This window comes from Myotis lucifugus, unplaced genomic scaffold (genome assembly GCF_000147115.1).
Source record: "Myotis lucifugus unplaced genomic scaffold, Myoluc2.0 scaffold_0, whole genome shotgun sequence".
NCBI classification, from domain to species: domain Eukaryota; kingdom Metazoa; phylum Chordata; class Mammalia; order Chiroptera; family Vespertilionidae; genus Myotis; species Myotis lucifugus.
The window spans coordinates 36,035,817-36,055,022 of NW_005871048.1; the positions used below are offsets into that span (position 1 = coordinate 36,035,817).

The window sequence follows — 19,206 nt, forward strand, 5'->3', positions numbered from 1 at the left end:
AAAATTAAAAAGTTAAAATTGATCATCATTCCAAACCTCAGCAAAACAGAGCATTTAACTCTCTCAACTGTGTTGGTAACTAAGGTGTTGCTATAGTTTATCCCCTAACACTGTGCCTCTTGAGCACTTGCAACAAACATTAAGCACTTAATTTGTGTCATGAGTCATGCTAGGCACTGCCAATACAAAGATGAGTAGACAGCCATGTAAACAAGAAATTACATTACTGTGATTTAAGCGCTGTAATAGAGATGCACATTGTGTTTGGAAGCACAGAGAAGGAAGTGCCCACCTCCATCTGGGAAAATCAGAGAAAGCTTCATGTAGCCAGTGTTTGTTCTAAGCCTTAAAGAACAAATAAGAGTTGATGGGGTGCCAAGGGCAGTGGAGAGAGGGAAAATGTGGGAAGGGCTTGTTAGGGCATTTCAGGCAGAGGGGTGTCATAGGTAAAGCTTCAACGGTGACGTTTGCTAGTTAGAAAGTTAAGGTAGTTGGACATAACTTGTTTAGAGTATACAAGTAGATTTGACAAGAAAGTCAGTCCCAGACCAGATAGGATGACTGTGTGTCTATTAAAGGATTATACTTTCCCTCTAGGTTAGTGGGCTCCCCATATTTTTCATGTGGTACCCACATCAATGAAAGATTTTGAGCAAACTCCTTCATATATGTATATTTATAAGTTACATGTCCTACCATATATGTATATGTAATAAAATATACATAAAAATAGATGTGAAAGAGGAAAAACCTATCTTCTTCCTGTACCCAACTTTAGGACCATTGCTTGTGTTTTAATTAACTACTGAGGCTGCAAAATGGAGGAAATTTTGGACTTGTGGGAGGGGTGTGTGTGTGTGTAAAACTGGTGGGGGTCTTGGAGACCCTAAAATTTAATTGTGTAATTGGTTAATTGCAGCAATTTAGTCAAGAATAATGGCTTGAATTAAAATAGAGTAGAAAAGGGGCTGAATTTAAAAGAGCCCTAAATATTATCTACAGGAGTTGACAGTGAATTATATAGCTGTAGAGGGGTAAGTAGATTGGCTTGGTTAGCCATTAGTTGAAATAGGCAATCAGGAGAAGAGAAGCAAGTTTGCAGTGGAATGACATGACAAATTGAATAAAAGTTGAAGTATGGCTATTCACGTGAGAATGTCTGTTATTCAGGGTAGGAGAACTGGGCTGAGGCTAGAGTTTTGGGAATCATTAGAATATATAAGTATTGGCTGAAACTGTGAATGTGGATGAGCTCATTTGGGGTATTTATAGAAAAGAACAGAGCAGATCTCTCTGGGGGAATAGTCATTTAAGGGGTAGGGAAGGAGCTGAGAGAGCTGTCAGGCTAAAACAGTGAGAGAACAGTCAAGAAAGGGAGTTTCAAAAATTGAGTTGCCAGGATCAAATGTAGCAAAAAATACCTATTCATTTGGGTAAATAGTGGTCCTTTAACCTTACCTTGAGAAGTTTGATCAGCCAGGATGGAAGCCCAATGGCCATGGGGTGATGGTGCTGATGAAGGAGAAGGAAGCAGAGACCTGAAGCGTAGACTTCTCCTTTAAGACTTTGAAATAGAGTGTAGCTTCAACAAACTCTAGAGTTTGGGGAGTTCTTTTGGGTTTGTTTTCAAAATCGGATTGAGCATTCTTTTTCAGTCCTGAGAAAGGACTCCATAGCTTAGGGGTATTTAAAATTACAGTGAAGAAGAAGAATTATTTGGAAAGAGATGGGAGAAAATGCAATAGGGATAATTACTGAGGAAAGAGGTGGGAGGGAATGCAATCTGGAGCACAGGGGGAGTAGTTAACCTTAAGTAGGAGGCATGTCTTAAGTTTGTGGTTGAAGAGCAGAAGCCTAGGAGACTTCATTTCCTCAATTCATTCCTTGATTTATTTAACAAGTATTTATTAAGTACCTACTGTGTGTCAAACTCTGTTCTAAGTGTGAGAGACACATCTGTGAACCAAGAAGCATATATATTCTAGAAAATGATAAAAGACAAGGCCATCTGCTGAGAGTATAGAGAATGAAGGTTGGGCAGAGCATAGGGAAGAATGGTGAAGAGTGGGAGAGATTGCTGACGATGAACAACCAGGAGCTTGGGGGGGCCCAACTGAGGTGAAAGCCCCAAGTTTAGTGCTCTTATTGTTGAAGCAATCTAAATCTAGGTTACTACTATGCCTGAGAAGCAGAGAACTGTGTGTTAGAAGGGTTTTCACGGTCTCCATTCTGCTAAAATAAAGCGTGAAAGAGGTAATGTTCTATTCAGTTATTTTAAATACCACTCCCCACTCAATTGCACTTTTCCTTCTGTAGGGAACATTGTTATCTTGGGAAACCAACCTTGTATTATGTTTGCCAGAATATCACCAACTTTTTTAAACAATTGATATCTCTTCTGTGGAAAACATCCTAAAACCTAGTCCTGTGGAAAGTCTTAGAGTTCTCCTGAGGTCTGGGACAACATTTAATATTTACCTTCTCATCTCTGCTTATGTCCTGTGCTCATACCACACAAACACACATGCTCTCATGGGGAACCAGAGTGTAGTGGGGTTTTTGTTTTTTTTTTAGTTTTTTAAAAAATATATTTTTATTGATTTCAGAGAGGAAGGGAGAGGGAGAGAGAGATAGAAACATCAATGATGAAAGAGAATCATTGATTGGCTGCTTCCTGCATGCCCCACACTGGGGGTTGAGCCTGCAACCTGGGCATGTGCCCTGACTGGGAATCGAACCGCGACCTCCTGGTTCATAGGTCAATGCTCAACCGCTGAGCCACGCCAGCCGGGCTAGTGGGGTTCTTTAATATGTTTTTCTTCACTTATACCTGGGAATGTCACAGAAGTGAATTGATTGGTGTAAGCACTTGGACATTCCTCTGATTCCTACTGAGAAGTCATATTGTTACTATTTTGGACAAAGTTTTGCAACTTTAGTTTATCCTATCTTTCTTACTCTTGATAAATGGTAAACTGGTAGTTAGATCTAGGCTTGATTGCACTCTGGTTTAAATCTCTCCCTCCCTCCCCCAAGAATGGTGGATGGTATGTTTCCTGTCTATAGCATTACACTAGAAGGCACATAAAAATGTCCTCGCATTTCTCTTTTTGTATGTTAAACTTGATCATGGGGCTTGGCTCAGTGTTATCAGCTTGATCCATCCATTATATTCCTTCAATGAAACCATTATATTTTAGTTATTCCTAATTTAATTCTTGAGGAATACCTAGCTGTCAAATGTTATTGCCTTGCTTCTAATTTTTATTTGCAAGCAGCCAGAATGATCTTTTAAATATAAATTGAGTCACAAACTAGCCTGCTTAAAAGGCTTCTGTAGTGTCCCATTATTCATAAACTATACCTAAACTTCCATCCATGGTCTATAAAAATCTGCATAACCTGGGCTTGATCTACCTTTCTAAACCTCATTATGTGCCACTCTGTTCTTTGCGAGGAAGTACGGCATTATTCGTAACATATGGGCTCTTGCACTAGACTGCCTGAGTGTCGTTTCACTGTTCTGTGCCTCGGTCTTCCTATATTTAAAATCAGTGTCTTAAGGGTATCTACCAACAGGATTGTTATGATCAAATAATACATACAAATCCCTTAGAACAATTCCTGTATAACATAATAAATACCAAATGCTGGCTGTCGGTGCTGGTGTTGGTGATGTCTGTTTTTTATCTCTGTATTCCAGCCGTACTGTACTTTTCGGTTTCTGGAACTGCCAAGTTCTTGCCAGTCTCAAGATCGTTGCCCATTGTTCTGATTATCTCTTGCTACATAACAAACCACCCAAACTTTAGTGGTTTAAAGCAACAGTAATCATTTATCGCACGAGTTTGCAACTTGGGCAGGGCTTGATGGGGGTGGCTCATTTCTACTCTACATGGCATTGGCCGGGGTGGCTTCACTGGGGGCTGCAGGATCTACTTTTAAATGGGTCATTCATGTGGTTGGCAAGATAGTGTTGGCTCAAGAGAGGTCAGCCGGGGCTGGGGTCTTGGTGCTTCTCCGTAGGCTGCTTGGCTTTCCTTACAGCCTGGTGGTTGGGTTCTAAGAGTGAGTGAGCAAGTGAACCAAGCTGAAGATGAATGGCTGTTACAACCTAGTCTCAAAAATCACACAGCATCACTTTTGCCTTATTATTTTGGTCCAGGCAATCATGAAGGTCCTTTCAAGTTTAAGGGGACTGGACATCGACTTTGTCTCCTGACAGGAGAATGGCAAGGTTCTAGAAGAGGGACAGCAGGTATTGCTGCAGCCACCTTTGGAAAATGCATTTTGCCGCACACATGCTGGTTGTTGTCTGAGCCTGAAACTCTATTATCTCCCTGGTTCCCACTCTTCAGCTAACCATCCAATCTAAATTAGGTTCCTCTTCCTCCATTACCATTGTGCACTCTCTTCCTCTAGCACTTTATTTTCCTTGGCAACACTGTTCACAATTTGTAATTATCTCTTTAAGTCCCTGAAGGCTAGTACCTTGCATAGAAGCTGTTGAAGTGTTAAAATGTGTTAATGGTAACTTACAAATATAAACAACATGTATCACATTTTCACTAGGGAAAGCATATTCCAAACTTTGTAGGGAGAAAGGAACAGAAATACCAGGAGTCAGTCCTTTAACTCCTCATATTTCATGTCCCACTGATTATTGAGGATGAGGTAGAGAGGAGAAACATGTATGGATAAATTTTGTGGATGAGAGAAGGGGGGGCGGGGAATAAGCAGTTCAAATGGCTGAATTCTTATTCTTGTTTTACTTTTTTAAAAAATTATATTTTTATTGATTTCAGAGAGGGGGGGGAGAAAGGGAGGGAGGGAGAGAGAGAGAGAAAGAGAGAGAGAGAGAGAGAGAGAGAGAGAGAGAGAGAAAGAAACATCAGTGATGAGAGAGAACCACCAATCGGCTGTCTCCTGCACGTCCCCTAATGGGGATCGAGCCTGCAACCTGGGCATGTGCCCCCAACTAGAATCGAACCTGGGACCCTTCAGTCCCCAGGCTGACGCTCTATCCACTGAGCCAAACCAGCCAGGGCTCTTGCTTTACTTTCAAAGTCCCAAACCACAAATCCATTTTCTGTTTCCCTATTTTTCTAGTATCCAGTTCATGGCAAGAGTCTTCTAGCTGATCTGACAAAGAAGCATGGTAGCCTAAGAAATATTCCATACTCTCAGGCAGCAGCCAAATAGATGTACTTTACTCAAGGAATGCTAACCAGACCCTCACATAGAAAAGGGTTCTTGTTCTTTTGGCACAGATCTAACAAGATTGGTCATCAGGTTTCTCAACCCCTGGAGACTGGTAGGAAAAAATGAATAGGCTTTTGGAAGTAGGGTACAGTTAACAGCAACAAGAACAGCTGTTGATGTGTTACATATTGTAGCCCGGGACCTGTAATGTGCGGTAGAAGTTTCCACAAATTCTGAAGGCATTCGTTACTTAATAAATACTGCCTGCCTCCTTGTTGGGTTTTGGAGACACAAGGTGAACAAAATGCACACAGCTCCTAACCTCATGGAGCTTGCAATCTGGGGTTGGGAATAGACCTTATGCTTGGTGTTTGCAAGGTATATCTTTTCCAGCTTCTTACTCTTAACCCATGTGTGTCTTTATATTTTAAATGACTTTCTTACAAGCATCATATAGTTGGGTGTTGCTGTATAGGCCAATCTGACAGTCTCTGCCTTTTGACTGGGGTATTTGGATTTTCTCTTCATTATTGATTTAAAGCAATTGAATTATGATGTCCATTGCTATGCCTTTGGATTTGTTGAGCTTCTTGGGAATTATTTCTTTGGGTTTTATTTATATTGGAATTATTTCAACCATAATTTCTTTGAATATTTTTCATCCCTCCCGTCTTTGAGGACTTCAGTTGCATGTATACTAGTAATGGGTTACTTGAAGTTGTTCCTTAATAATCATATTGATACTCTTTATTATTTAACTTTCTTTCTCTGCTTTATTTTGAGTAGTTTATATGTACTCAGGTTAACTAGTTTTCTATTCTTCTGCATTGTCTAATTTGCTGTTAATTTCATCTAGTTTATTTTTCATTTCTAGAACATTGATTTAGGCCTTTTATATACCTTAAAGTCTCCCCTTAATATGCTTATCTAACATTCAGAGAAGTAAAATACAACCCATAATGAGCAGAAAAATCCATCAATAGAAACAGACCCAGAAGTGGCATAGATGATAGGACTAGTAGACAAGGACATTAAGATAGTTAATTAAGTGTAGCCTGTGTATGAATATGAGATACGAGATACTTTGGAATTGATAACTCCTAGTCTCCAAGACCTGTGCTTTCACACAGGCTAACACTTTATTATTGTTGTCATTATCTTATTCTGTATAGTGGTGGAGTTATTCTATCAAAATACAGATCAAAGTTATCTTCCCTTACAGAAGGAAAGCTCAATAACCAAAATTGACATAACTAAAAATAAGTTTTTGGATTTTCCTAAACCACAATATCATTTCAATGAAGTGTTATAGAATAAATTGTTTTCAAAATACAGGTAAAAGAATAAGTGGTACCGGTGTACATACATACATTTTATGAAAATACTTAAGTACTCTTAACAGTGCTTAACATGCATAGTAATCATAGTTGTGTGGCTGTATTATACCACGTCTGTCCACAAAATTCCAGACAAGGGCCAGGTGAGAGTTTGGTTACAGAAGTGAACCAGGTTTATATGACAAAATAATTATTTTCCCATCCAAGGATTCAGAATAGGATAAAGGTATGGGCTCTGACAGTGTTTGGATGCTGGCTCTACCATGTGTCACCTTAAGCAAATTATATACCTTTTCGATGCCTCAGGGTTCTCATCTCCAAAAGAGGGATAATGGTAACTCCCTCACAAAGGTTGAGAGGATTAATTAATGTAATATAGCATAATGCTTATCACAGTGCCTGGCCATTTAGTAAGCTCTCAAAAAATATTAATTATAACCAAAGAATTGACCACATACTGTTTTGTAAGTGTAGGCTTCTGTTCTCAGGCTTAAGAGTGGCACATTTTAATTTCTCCGTTTGAATTATCCAATCTGGGGCTTCCCTCCTTTGACATAAATTATGAAAGTTGTTAATTTGTGTGCTTGTTAATTTTTAAAAGAGAAACAGTTGAGATAACCAGATCATCCCAACTGCAAAAGGTTAAAAATGATCAACTTTCTTCTGTTACTATTACTATTTTTAAATTCAAATAAGTAGTGTTTAATCTATTTAGTTTTTATTATATTAGGAACTGTAATCTTTCAGTTTCTACAGTAATCTTTCAGTTTCTACAGTTTTTATTATATTAGGAACTGTAATCTTTCAGTTTCCAGTAATTTGCTAAATCAGGAACAAGGTAAAGCGGGACATTTAAAAGTACAGTGTTGTAAAGAAACAGATGAATAGATGTAGCAGGCACCTGAGGTGAGATCATTACTGGAATGGAAAACAGCATGGGTAGGCAAGTGAGGGAGAAGTGTGATGAGTTGTCTTGTTTGGATATAGTACTTGCAAGCGGACAATTTTTTTCTTAACGGTGTCATACGAGATACTGAATAATATGGGGAGTTTCTTTTATCAATATGTTAAAAGACTCACGGGAGAACTTTAAGTCTTAATTCATTGAAGGCTTTCTTCTCGGGAATTGAAATAACACGAGAGGAAGCTTTAGTATTAGAGAATTTAGAATAGTTAACAGCTTCCTTAAACAAATACTTTTGATACTTTTGCTAGAGTACCTCAGTAGTAGAAAAGAGTGAATGCATTTAGAATAGAAAGGTCTCAATTTTTAAAAAATAAATTTATTGGAGTGACATTGCATTGCTGGGAACACAGAAATGATTATAAAAAGACAAGATCCTTGCCCTTGAGGAGATAGTACGTTAGGTGAGGGAGAGGGAAAATAAATAAAATACATGGTGTGTCAGCTAATGATAAGTGCCATGGGGAAGAGTGAAAGAAGGGAAATAATAGAATCCTGAGAGAAGAGAGGGAAGGGCTGCAAATTTTAGAGCAGCCAGGAATGGTGTCACTGAGAAGGTAACATTTGAACAAACACCTGGAGGAGGCAAAGGAAGATACTAGGCAGATCTGAGGGGAAAGATTACTTCAGGCAAAAAGCCCTGAGGTGGGGGGAGCTTGGCATGTTTGAAAAACACCAGGAGTGGTAGTGTGGCTGGAGCTAAAGACAGTATGGGGCAGGTGAGGTTGGAAAGGGAACAGGAGCATATCCTATAGTGATTTTCCCCTGGCTACACGTGAGAATCACCTTGGGAGCTTGGCTGCCCACCAGACCACTGATGGTAGGGAAAGAGGCTGGTTGTTTCTGATGCAGCCAGGGTGGAGGAACACTGGTAGAAGACTTTGGACTTAATTTTAAGGACTGTGGCTTTTACTATGAGACGGTAAGCCATTGGAGGGTTTTGAGGAATGACCCACCTGATTTAGGTTTTATTACTTTTAAACCCTATAATATGAAATTTTCCAGACATATAAAGAAGTAGAAAGTACAATTCTCCTGTATCACTATCATCTCACCCACTTCAGTAGCCATCTACATTTGCTGTATCCTGACCATCCACCTTTTTATTCCTGAATATTTGAATGCTACTTGGGTTTTTAGAAGGATCACTCTGGTTTCTGTGTTGAGAGAAGGGGAGGCAGGACAAGGGCTGAATATAAATGTCCCCTCCAAGTATATTTTTGTATGCATATAAATACATTTAAAAAACAAATTATATTGCATTCACTGTTTTGTAAATGATTTTCGTTTATTATATTGGACATTTTATGATACTGAATATTCTGCAACTCTGTTTTTTAATGACTATGTAGGATTCCATTATATGATATGCCATAATTTATTTGATCTTACATTATTGGACATTTTAATTCACAGTCTTTGGTTGCTAAATCTCTGCATACCCATGATTATATCCTTAAGGTAAGCTCCTCGAATGGAATTACTATGTCAAAGAATATGCACAAAAATTTAAAGGCTTTTGATTAATATTCATTATCAAAGTGTTTTCCAGAAAGACTTTACTAATTTATATTTCCAACTGCTTTTGGAAGTGTCAGGTTTCCTTAAACTCTCACTAACTTTGGATTTTTTTCATTAAAAAAAGGTCTCTTATTTTGACAGATGAAAAAATGATAGCTCAGTTTTAATTTGCAGTGTTTTTATTTTTAGTGAGGTTGAATGCCATTTCCATTTGAAATATGCTTATTCATATCATTTGCTAGCTGTGTGACTTAGGATATGTCACTCAGGACCTATATTTTTGTTTGATGAAATGGGTACCTGCTTCACAGGGTTTTTATGAGCATTGAATAAAAGCATTTTGTATGTCCAGATTTTTAAATGTTTTGCCCACGACCCACAGTAAAAAATGCATCTTCCATTGTGGCAAGCATATATGAATATGCAGTCAAAAGTTTCATGGAACATCTAGGCTGGAGTATACTTTTCATCTAGTACCAGTTAAAGCATCACTTACCTTGATCCTGAATATCCATGAGCTTATGAACAATGAACTTTGAGTAACTTTTTATATGTGTATACCCAAAGTTTAATAATTATAAAAGCACCTGATTAGATCAGGAAAAAGGGAATAAAATATAGTTTCTTATTCAACACACAAGATCTGAATTTTGTCCAGGTGCTAGACCTTAATAATAAAACATTTTAAGTTTAAAAAAAGTTTCATGGGACAATACATATAACCTTACCAAGTGTGATATACTGTGATTATTTTACATTCTTGTTCACTTTCTAAATGCCCATTGTTAGCTATTAAATTGACCATAATCCTCTGAGTTGTGACCCACTGTTTGAAAAACACTGCTGTAATTCATCTTATTAGGTGTTCTTTTACCTATAGTGACTACCTCTTTCAGGTACCTCAGAAGTCAAATTGCCCTTAACTCCACTATAATTCATTTTCAGAAAAGCTAAATAGGGAAAGGTCCCAAACCTAGCTTATTGTATTCCTGTATCAAATTTTTGGTCAGTTAAAAAAATTAAATACCTTCACAGTCAGAAAACACATTTATTTGGGCTTCTACGATACCATGACTGAATTATCAACACCACTATTATGAAGTAGATCTAATGCATTTGAGCAAAAACTCTATATCATTACAGAAATTATATTTGCAAAACCCCGAGTTGGGACACAGCATCCTACAAAGAATTGTGTCTATAATTTGTGTTACCTGAAAAGCTAACAAGAAGGGAAAACAGAAATCACATTCAGTTATATTTAATATAGTCCTTTTTCAATAGAACAAATAACATGAAAGCTAGAAAAATCCAGATGCTGTTCATTGCTAGACTTATAGCTAAACTACTTGAGGACCACTCAGAAAGGTTAACCAGATAGAATCATTAACTGTGACCAGAGAAAACCAAATCTGAGGGATGTTGAAATGAAAATTGCCTAGAGAAATAGAGTGGGAATGGAGTGGTGGTGTTTACTATATGAAAAACACCCAGGAGTTTAAACTATCTGACAGAACTGTTTTGTTACTTTTGACCTCTAGTTTAACATTAAGTATGTTTTGTTTAAATTATTTTTGATGCTAAACCAGGAAAACTTTAAATGAGTAAGTTAAAAGTTTGATAAGTATTTACCACTCCTCCACTCACCCCTCCACAATGGAAAAATTTTGAGGAATGTCAGAAACAATTTGTTAAATAAAAATAAAAACTGCCAAAGAGCCATAATTTATCTTTGAAAAAGAGCAGAATATATGTGCTGTATCTGTACTATATTGATTTTGAAACATTAAATGTTATCAGATTTAGGAAAATAACTGCCTTCTTTACTTTAGTGGTTATTTACCTTAATTAAGTTTGTACCTGTATTTAGAATGTGTATATGAGATGTTCCCATGCATATGGATTGAGTGCTGGATTTTGGATTCTGGTGTTTTCACTCTTTGGAGCTAAAATAAGGTTTTAAACAAGCTCAGGAATAAGTGTAGAAATCTATTGGGCTCAAATGGCCCAGAAATGCATGAAGAGCTCCTCAGCCTCACTAGTAATCAAGAGATATGCAATTAAAGCAACAATGAAATAACATTTCATGCCCATCAACCTGGCACAAATTAAAGATGTTACTTGGACATTACCAAGTGTTGGAAGGAAATAATACAAGACTATTAAGAGTATAAATTGGTGCATGTGCTGTGAAGAGTAATTTGGAAATATTCTATGGTGCATACCCTGTGACCAGGAATTCAGCTTCTAGCCTATCTCTTGCATGTGTCCCCAAGTAAACATACAGGGGCATTTATTTGTAATATTGCAAACATTGAACAACATGTATGTCTATCAGTAAGGAAATGGCTACCTAAAATAGTCTAGTATTTTCCACTTGAAATACAATGTGAATAATGCAATATTAACTTTGTTTTTAGTTTTAAAAGGTGAAATCAATATATTTTGATAGTTTATCCAATATATTTTTAACATTTGATTAATATAAAAGTCATTGAGATATTTTATATTTTTTATATTCAGCCTTTGAAATCCATTTTTATTGTGCTTAGAGCACATATCAGTCTGGATGCTAAAATTTTTGTTGGAAATACTTGGTCTGGATTTGAATTTCATAAAATTTACACTTGAAACAGTAGATTCATATACCCAAGTTTTTCCATATGTGCTTAAAACTATTTTAATAACTGACTGGGGCATCAAATAAAATTTAAGCTAATTCACTTTCTTACACTATCCATACTGCAAATGTCCAGTGGTCATGTGGCTAGTAGATACCATATTGGATAGTGCAGTTCTAATCATTGTATGGACTTTGGCACAGCAGTTAAAATAAATGATCTACATACACATAGAATAAAATGTGGCTGATTGTTCAAATTTCACACTGTCAACAAGAATTTTAGAGAAATGGTGTGATGTTTTGTTGTTTTGAGCATTTAAAAGTATTCAGGATAACACAGGGAATAATATAATATCCATGCAACCACTATGGAAATGTAGCAAATGTTAACATTTTGCCCAAGTACCTTCAGGTCTTTCTCATCAGTCCTGGGTTTATTTGTTTAAGACTATATACGTGTTCAGATACTATATGGATTGAGTTTCTACTAGGTTAGCTTATAGTAGGTATAAAGGAAAAAAGGGTACCTAAGAATATTATTGTTCCTTGAAGTATTATTGGTATTAGAACTTAAATAATCTTGTAACATTTAATTCATTTAAAAATTTTAGGAATTGGATGTCTACTAGAAAATTACTTATTTTAGATTTTTAGAAAAGTGTTACATATATTAATAAGAATTCTCATTAACAAAAGACTATTTTCCTTAGATTTCCCAAGTGTATATTGTCAGTTTTTGGAATTTAACTTTATTTAGTGGAAATCGTTTGGGAAGAGAATATTTAAAGGCTAATAGAATTGAAAATACAATACTAATTTTATTCCCCCCATTGATTTGAGAGAGAAAGTGAGAGAGAGAAAGAGAGAGAGAAATATCGATGTGAGAAATATCAATTGGTTGCTTCCTGTATGCACACCGGCTGGGGATCAAACCCAAAACCTAGATATGTGCCTTGACTGGGAATCGAACCAGAAATCTTTTGCTGAATGAGACTATGCTCCAATCAACTGAGCCACCCGGCCAGGGCTACAATACTAATTTTAAATGTAACTGAGTTACCAGACATGGGTGTTGATATATTTTAAAACACCCAGTATTTTATCTGGAATGGAGAGGGTTTTAAATGGGGAGGAGGGACAGAGGTAATGTCACTTGGCAGTTATTTAATAAATAGCAAGCCAGGTTCTTCAGCATTGAAGATGTTGCTTAAATGTATATATTGAGTGAATTTGCTTGCTCTTTACAATGAATTTCTGCATATACCTGATCTTTTAAATGTAGCTACTTATTAAAGTGCCCAAGGTAAATAAGTATTGGAATTTCTTTGACCTAATGAAAGAACTGTGATGAGTAAAAATTACTTTTAAAATAAGGGATAGTATATAAGGAATATAAACAGTATTCTTATGTTTAAGTATAGTTTTATAATTTAACTAGAGGCCCGATGCATGAAATTCATGCAAGGGGCTCAGCCCTCACAGCTGCAGCAGCTTGCCTCGGCCCTCGCAGCCCCGGCTTCACCCGGAAGGTTGTCCAGAAGGTCATTCGGCTGTCTGGTCTAATTAGCATATTATGCTTTTATTATTATAGATAATCTTAAATTCCAAATGGAAAATTTTAATTTATTTGATATTTTCTTCAGATATGCCAATTAACAACTTAATGTCATGAAAGTATTTCTTTATTTAAATTTTTAAATTACAGTTGACATTCAATATTACATTAGTTCAGGTGTGCAGCATAGTGCTCAGATATTTATGAAGTGGTCCCCTGTATAAGGCTTGTACCCACCTAACACCAAACAGTTATTACAATATTATTGATTATATTCCTTATGCTGTATTTTACATACCTGTGACTATTTTATAACAGATAATTTTTACTTCTTAATCCCTTTACTTTTTTCACTGAAAATATTTTTTATGCTCAGTTGTGATGCAATTATTTTCTAAATCTTTCATTTGAATGTGCATTTAACCAAATAAAAGATGAAGGAATTCAGATCATACAATTTTAAAAAATACTTCCAGAAAAGACATTTTGCAGTTGGTAGTGTCACATTTTGTGTCTATATACGTCTGTTATAGCAACATCACAATTTCGTATTTCTATATACGGAAGTTTTAAAAAACATATGCCTGTTATGTTTTTGGTTCATCACTAGATGGAGTTCTTGCAGTACAACTATGTGTTGGGTAGCCATTAGAATAATCTTTGCTTTCTTAAAGTAAGCATGTGTTTAAAAAAAGCTAAATGTATAAGCTAACAGCTGTTAACCATATAACATGGTAGTAGGAATACATAGTAACATGCAGTCACAATCTTTGCATTGGAGGGCTGGGCAGGGGGCAGTTAAACTGGTTCCCCGATAATCAGTGGAACTACAATTTATATTATTAATTTGCACAGCACAATTCTTTTGAAGAAACTTTAGTGCTTGAGCTTCAGCTTGTCTGAAGACTTGCTGTGCCCTCACATTGGCACTGAAAGAATTCTTCAGGCATTCCGTCTGAAGTTACATGGTCATTAGTGTCTGTCCACTCCTTGTCTTATCCTTGCTCGTGTCCTTTTGGCCTCAACAGGTATTGTCCACCTTCTCTTGCTATTTCAAAGTCTAAAAACCAAGCTGAAGATAGAATGTTTTTTCTCTTACTTCCTGTGTATTTACGGCTCAGGAAGAGGAGAGTGTTTTCACCAGGAGGTGAATGTATCTTCAGCACTTCAGGCCTGCAGTTAGGCATGTTTGGATTTGTGCTTCTCTCCTACTTTCCCTTTATTCCTCTGTATGAGTAATAGAACACTTTTATACCGTGCGCTCTAACCAACTGAGCTAGCTGGCCAAGGCCATGATAAGATCTCTTGCTGATTCCCCACACTTTTCACTCCAGCTTGGTTTTCTCTGCTGAGCCCCAGCCTAATATTTTTAAGTTCCTGTGCTGACAGTTTTACATGCAAAGGCTCTAAACTTAGTCAAAACTGAGCTCATCCTCTCCCTGCTGTCCTGCCAGTCCCAGGCTTTACTTTGTTTCCCATCCTGGCCAGTGACATTGTCTTCTTTTCAGTCACCCAAGCCAGAAACCCAGGAGAGAGAGAGACTCAGATCCTTCCTTCATCTCCTACGTTAGGATTTCTCAGCCCTGGCACTATTGGCATTTTTGGCTGGATACTTTTTTGTTGTGTGGGGCTGTCCTGTGCATTGTAGATGTTTAGCAACCAGCCCTGGCTTCTCCTCCTTGGGCGCTAATAATAATCTCCCTCAGTTGGGCCAACCAAAAATGTCTCCAGATGTTTTGAAATGTCCCTTGAGGAACAAATCATCCCTACTTGAGAACCATTGCCCATGTCTAATCTGTTACTTAACCTTATTGATTCTACTTTCTAAATTTACCTTGAATCCTTCCTCATATCTTCATCCCACTCCTACCTCCTGTTTTTTGTATGGTTTTGACTAGCCTGCTTTTCTCTGATGTTCTTTCTTCCCAATCCACCCTCTTCAGTGATGCCAAATTTATCTTTCTAAAAGGCAAAGCTATTCTGTATTTACATCTTTCAGTAGCCTCCAGCCAGGACCCTTGTGAGCTGGCTTCTCTTTATATTTAGCCTTATTTTTCAAAGTCACTCATAATCACTACAGTTCTTGCTACACAGGCCAATGTGCTGAGCCTTCTTACCACTGTGCCATACTTTGTTTCAAACACTACTTAGGCATCAATTTCTCCATGGTAGCCCTGAGTCACTTTAAGAGAATATCATGGGAAAGAGCATTTTATTTCTAAACATATCTATCTTCCCTCACCAAATTGAATTTTTTAAGGGTGGGGACCATCTCTCAGTTTTTTGCCTGTAGTAGATAGTCAATGAAAGTTTGCATCATTTATTAGTATGCCCTAAGTGATATAGTAACATCCTCATTACTTACAGGAATTCTGTTCCCTGTCAAATTATTATTATTTTTTTAGTTTTTATCATTTAAACTTGGTAGGCTTTTGGCTACAGAAATCTTGTACTATAAGTTTCTTTAAGAAATCAGCCATTCAGAGAGAATTGAAGAAAGCAATATATTTCATTGATATCAAATGTCATTTGCTTGTAAAATAGTAGTTTACTCTAAAGATTTTTATTTAGAAGATAAACTGTGTGGATTAATTGTGCAGATTAATTAAATTGAGTGAATTAATGTGATGTGGGAATTTTTTTTACTGGACTCAAAACATTGCATTTGCATTGAATAAGAATTTGTTGAGTGCAAAAGCAATATCATTGTGTTAACAACTACTTTAGTTTTTTAGAAAATACACTTTTTAGAACACATTTCTATAATTACCAGCATGCACTATTTAGAAATTTACCCCAGTTAAATAAAAAAAATTTTTTTTTAAATCAAGTCTGTAAAAACTAGAGTGTTCCATTCTCTTCCTTACATGCCTTAATACAGACAGTTTTGTGTGAGTAGATTTTGTGAATTGGAATTAGTCACACTCAGTCTGACCAAGTACATTTATACTGGGGACTTTAATTAAAAGGCAAAAAATGAAAACTAGAAGCTGCAGTGCTTTGGGAAGATAACTCAAGTGTAGCACAGCCTTACTGAAAGTTAAGGATGGGGAAAGGGAATGAATAAGACCTCCCAATTCAGAAGAATTCTTTATTCTGTCACAGTGCAAGATTGTTAAAGTTTATTTATTGAAGAAATCCATATATGATGGCAGTTAAGCCAGAAATGATGACTTTCTGTCACTTTTTAGGGAGTGGCATAAAATATATCACTTCCTTTCAAAAGAGATATTCTAAATAAGAAAAGTTGTTATAGAGGTTTCCAGAAACAAAACTGGGAAGAGCCAGGTGACCTACAGGGAAGTCCCTCCTTTCACACCTGCTCTCCAAGGACTGAAGGAGATCCCAGGGGACACGTGACACACTGCCCTTTATCTATCTGAAGAGCCGTTTGTCAAGGACCCAGATTTGTCCTGCTTGTCTTCTAATTTCTTTTTTCCACACTCTCCTGTCCTTTCTTTAAAATTAAAACTTTTAACTTTAACTTTAACTATTAAAAAATACCAGTTAAACTTCTCTTTAGGACCTTAATCTGCTTTAGGAAAGAAAGGTGTTGTGTTATTTGGGGGGGGGGGGTAGGGGGGAGGGGACAAAGAAATGTCTCATAGCTGCTGTTTTCAAAAGAAATTTTACTCCAAACTTGAAAAATTTTGCATTATAATGCTTCTATTATATACAGACAATCTCAGACTGTAAAAAATCTATAATCATCATATTTTGAATATATTTTTAAATATTTTAATGTTTTAATAGTTTTGGTTCTTGAAGTTATAATTTTTAAAATCTCTTGTACATCTTTAAGGCACTACTTGATCTAATTAAAAGATACTGTTGTGGTGAGCCACTTAGTTTTTCATATACTTTTCAATATAGAGATTATACTGGTGTAAACTTTCTCAGTAAGTTATTTACCTATTACCAGAATAATGTAGTTTTAAATGGGTAGCAACCTTTAACCTAGTGAGGGTCAAGTAGAAGATGTGTATTTTAACAAGGCATAGTCAGTTCTCATTATTCACAATAGTTATGTTCTTACAAAGGCTCCACAAACACTGAAGTTGTGAATTTTGACCCATTGCTCCTAGGGGGAATATAGGGTCCCTGTGAGCCTCTGTCGTAACATTTTCATCAACCCATCAATACATAAGTTTGTTTTATGTGTTTCTGTTTAAAGATACTTTATTTAATATATATTTTTGATTCATTAGCATTGAACTCAAGGCCATTAGCACTGTAACTCATGCCTGAGCAAAGCTTATCTAACATGTTTACTCCATAGGGCACATCACAGCCTCTTGCCGCAGGAACAGATAGCACTTCAGCACTATGCTTGGGGGATCATTTTAAACAGGGAATGCACCAACAGAAAGCACAAAAATGCGAAATACCCGGTGCTAAATAGATCACAAAAAAAGGACACTTGATTATAGTATGAGAGCTGAAACAGCAGGGCTGAGTGTTGCCTTGATCAGCGTCAGATGGAAACATGCTTTTCCAAGGACGCACATTTTCCACTGCAGAAGACCAAGAAAGGACCTCAGGCATTGCTTTTGGGGTTACAAATACATTTTGTTGAGTAGGCAAATTCGCAAATACAGAATCTTCAATAATGAGGATTGACTGTCATTGTTTTAAAGAAGCTTCTGATTGAATACTTAGAATATTCAAATTTGAAAGTTTCTCTTGTTTTCAGGATGTGGGGAGTTTTTGGTTAAGTGGGGTCATCCTCGTAGTTTTCATGTTCTATTGTCCAGTGGAATAAAATTGGCTGGCTTCAGAGTGTCATTTTATTTTCTCCCCCACAGGGAACAACCCATCTTCAGCACTCGTGCTCATGTCTTCCAGATTGACCCAAACACAAAGAAGAACTGGGTACCCACCAGCAAGCACGCAGTTACTGTGTCTTATTTCTATGACAGCACAAGAAATGTCTATAGGATAATCAGTTTAGATGGCTCAAAGGTAAGTTACATTTATTTTAAATAATCTTGCTATTTTGCTTTATACAGTATAGCATCTCAGTTTTAGAGGAATTTTATCTTTATTAAAATATTGAGAGATTTTAAAACTTTAAAAAACAAAATTGATCATTTTTAAAAAATACTTTTTTAAATTGATTTCAGAGAGGAAGGGAGAGGGAGAGAGAGATAGAAACATCAAGAAAGAATCATTGATCGGCTGTTTCCTGCATGCCCCACACTGGGGATTGAATCTGAAACCTGTGCATGTGCCCTGACCAGGAATCAAACCTTGACCTCCTGATTCATAGGTTGATGCTCAACCACTGAGCCACGTTGGCTGGGCCAAAATTGGTCATTTTTAAGGTAGCAACATTTTTTGTCCACTAAATTATTTGGATTAATCACCTTATATACTAAATTGCATGTCAAAATATTCTACAAATCTGAGGTCAGTTTTATTTGGGAAATATTCATTGATTATCTGTTATATGTCAAGCATTTTGCTAGGGGCTACAAATATAGTGTTGAATAGGATGGATGCAATTTCTACTCTTATAGGTTAGTATGCTGTTCAAAATCCCTAAATCATATGAAGTCTGTCAATATCAATATTAAAGTTTATTCTGAGCATCCCTCATTCAGAAAGAAGCATACGGACAGTTCCTACATTTTTATTTTTAGGAGAGGCAAATAGTCTAATATTTAAGAGCATAGACTACCTGATTTCACGTCTCAACTATACCATCTACTAAGATTTTGACTTTGGGCAAATTACCTCTCTGCGCTTCATTGTTCTCACCTCAGTGCTTGAAATTGTAAGGATTAAATGAGTTAATCTGCAAAAACACTTAGATCAGTGCCTGATGGATACCACTTTTTCATCAGTGAATTTTGAACAACACATGAAGATAAAGAAATGCCAAGCATCATATTCTGGATGTAAAGTGTGTAGAATGAGGGCTCCGTTCTTTTTCTTCAAGTGTTCATGAAGCCATGAGGCCTTTCTATTCTCAGAAATTTTAGCAATTTAGTTTAGGGGTTAA

General features: G+C 36.6%; 1 protein-coding gene across 1 annotated transcript in view; it reads left to right on the forward strand.

Moving 5' to 3' along the window:
* Window positions 1–19,206, forward strand: part of HOMER1 (homer scaffolding protein 1) — an 84,929-nt gene that overhangs the window by 14,224 nt on the left and 51,499 nt on the right. Inside the window, exon 2 of the mRNA XM_006081279.3 lies at window positions 18,008–18,164. Within this exon, the coding sequence (XP_006081341.1) occupies window positions 18,008–18,164 (157 nt within the window). The remainder of the gene's footprint in view (window positions 1–18,007; window positions 18,165–19,206) is intronic.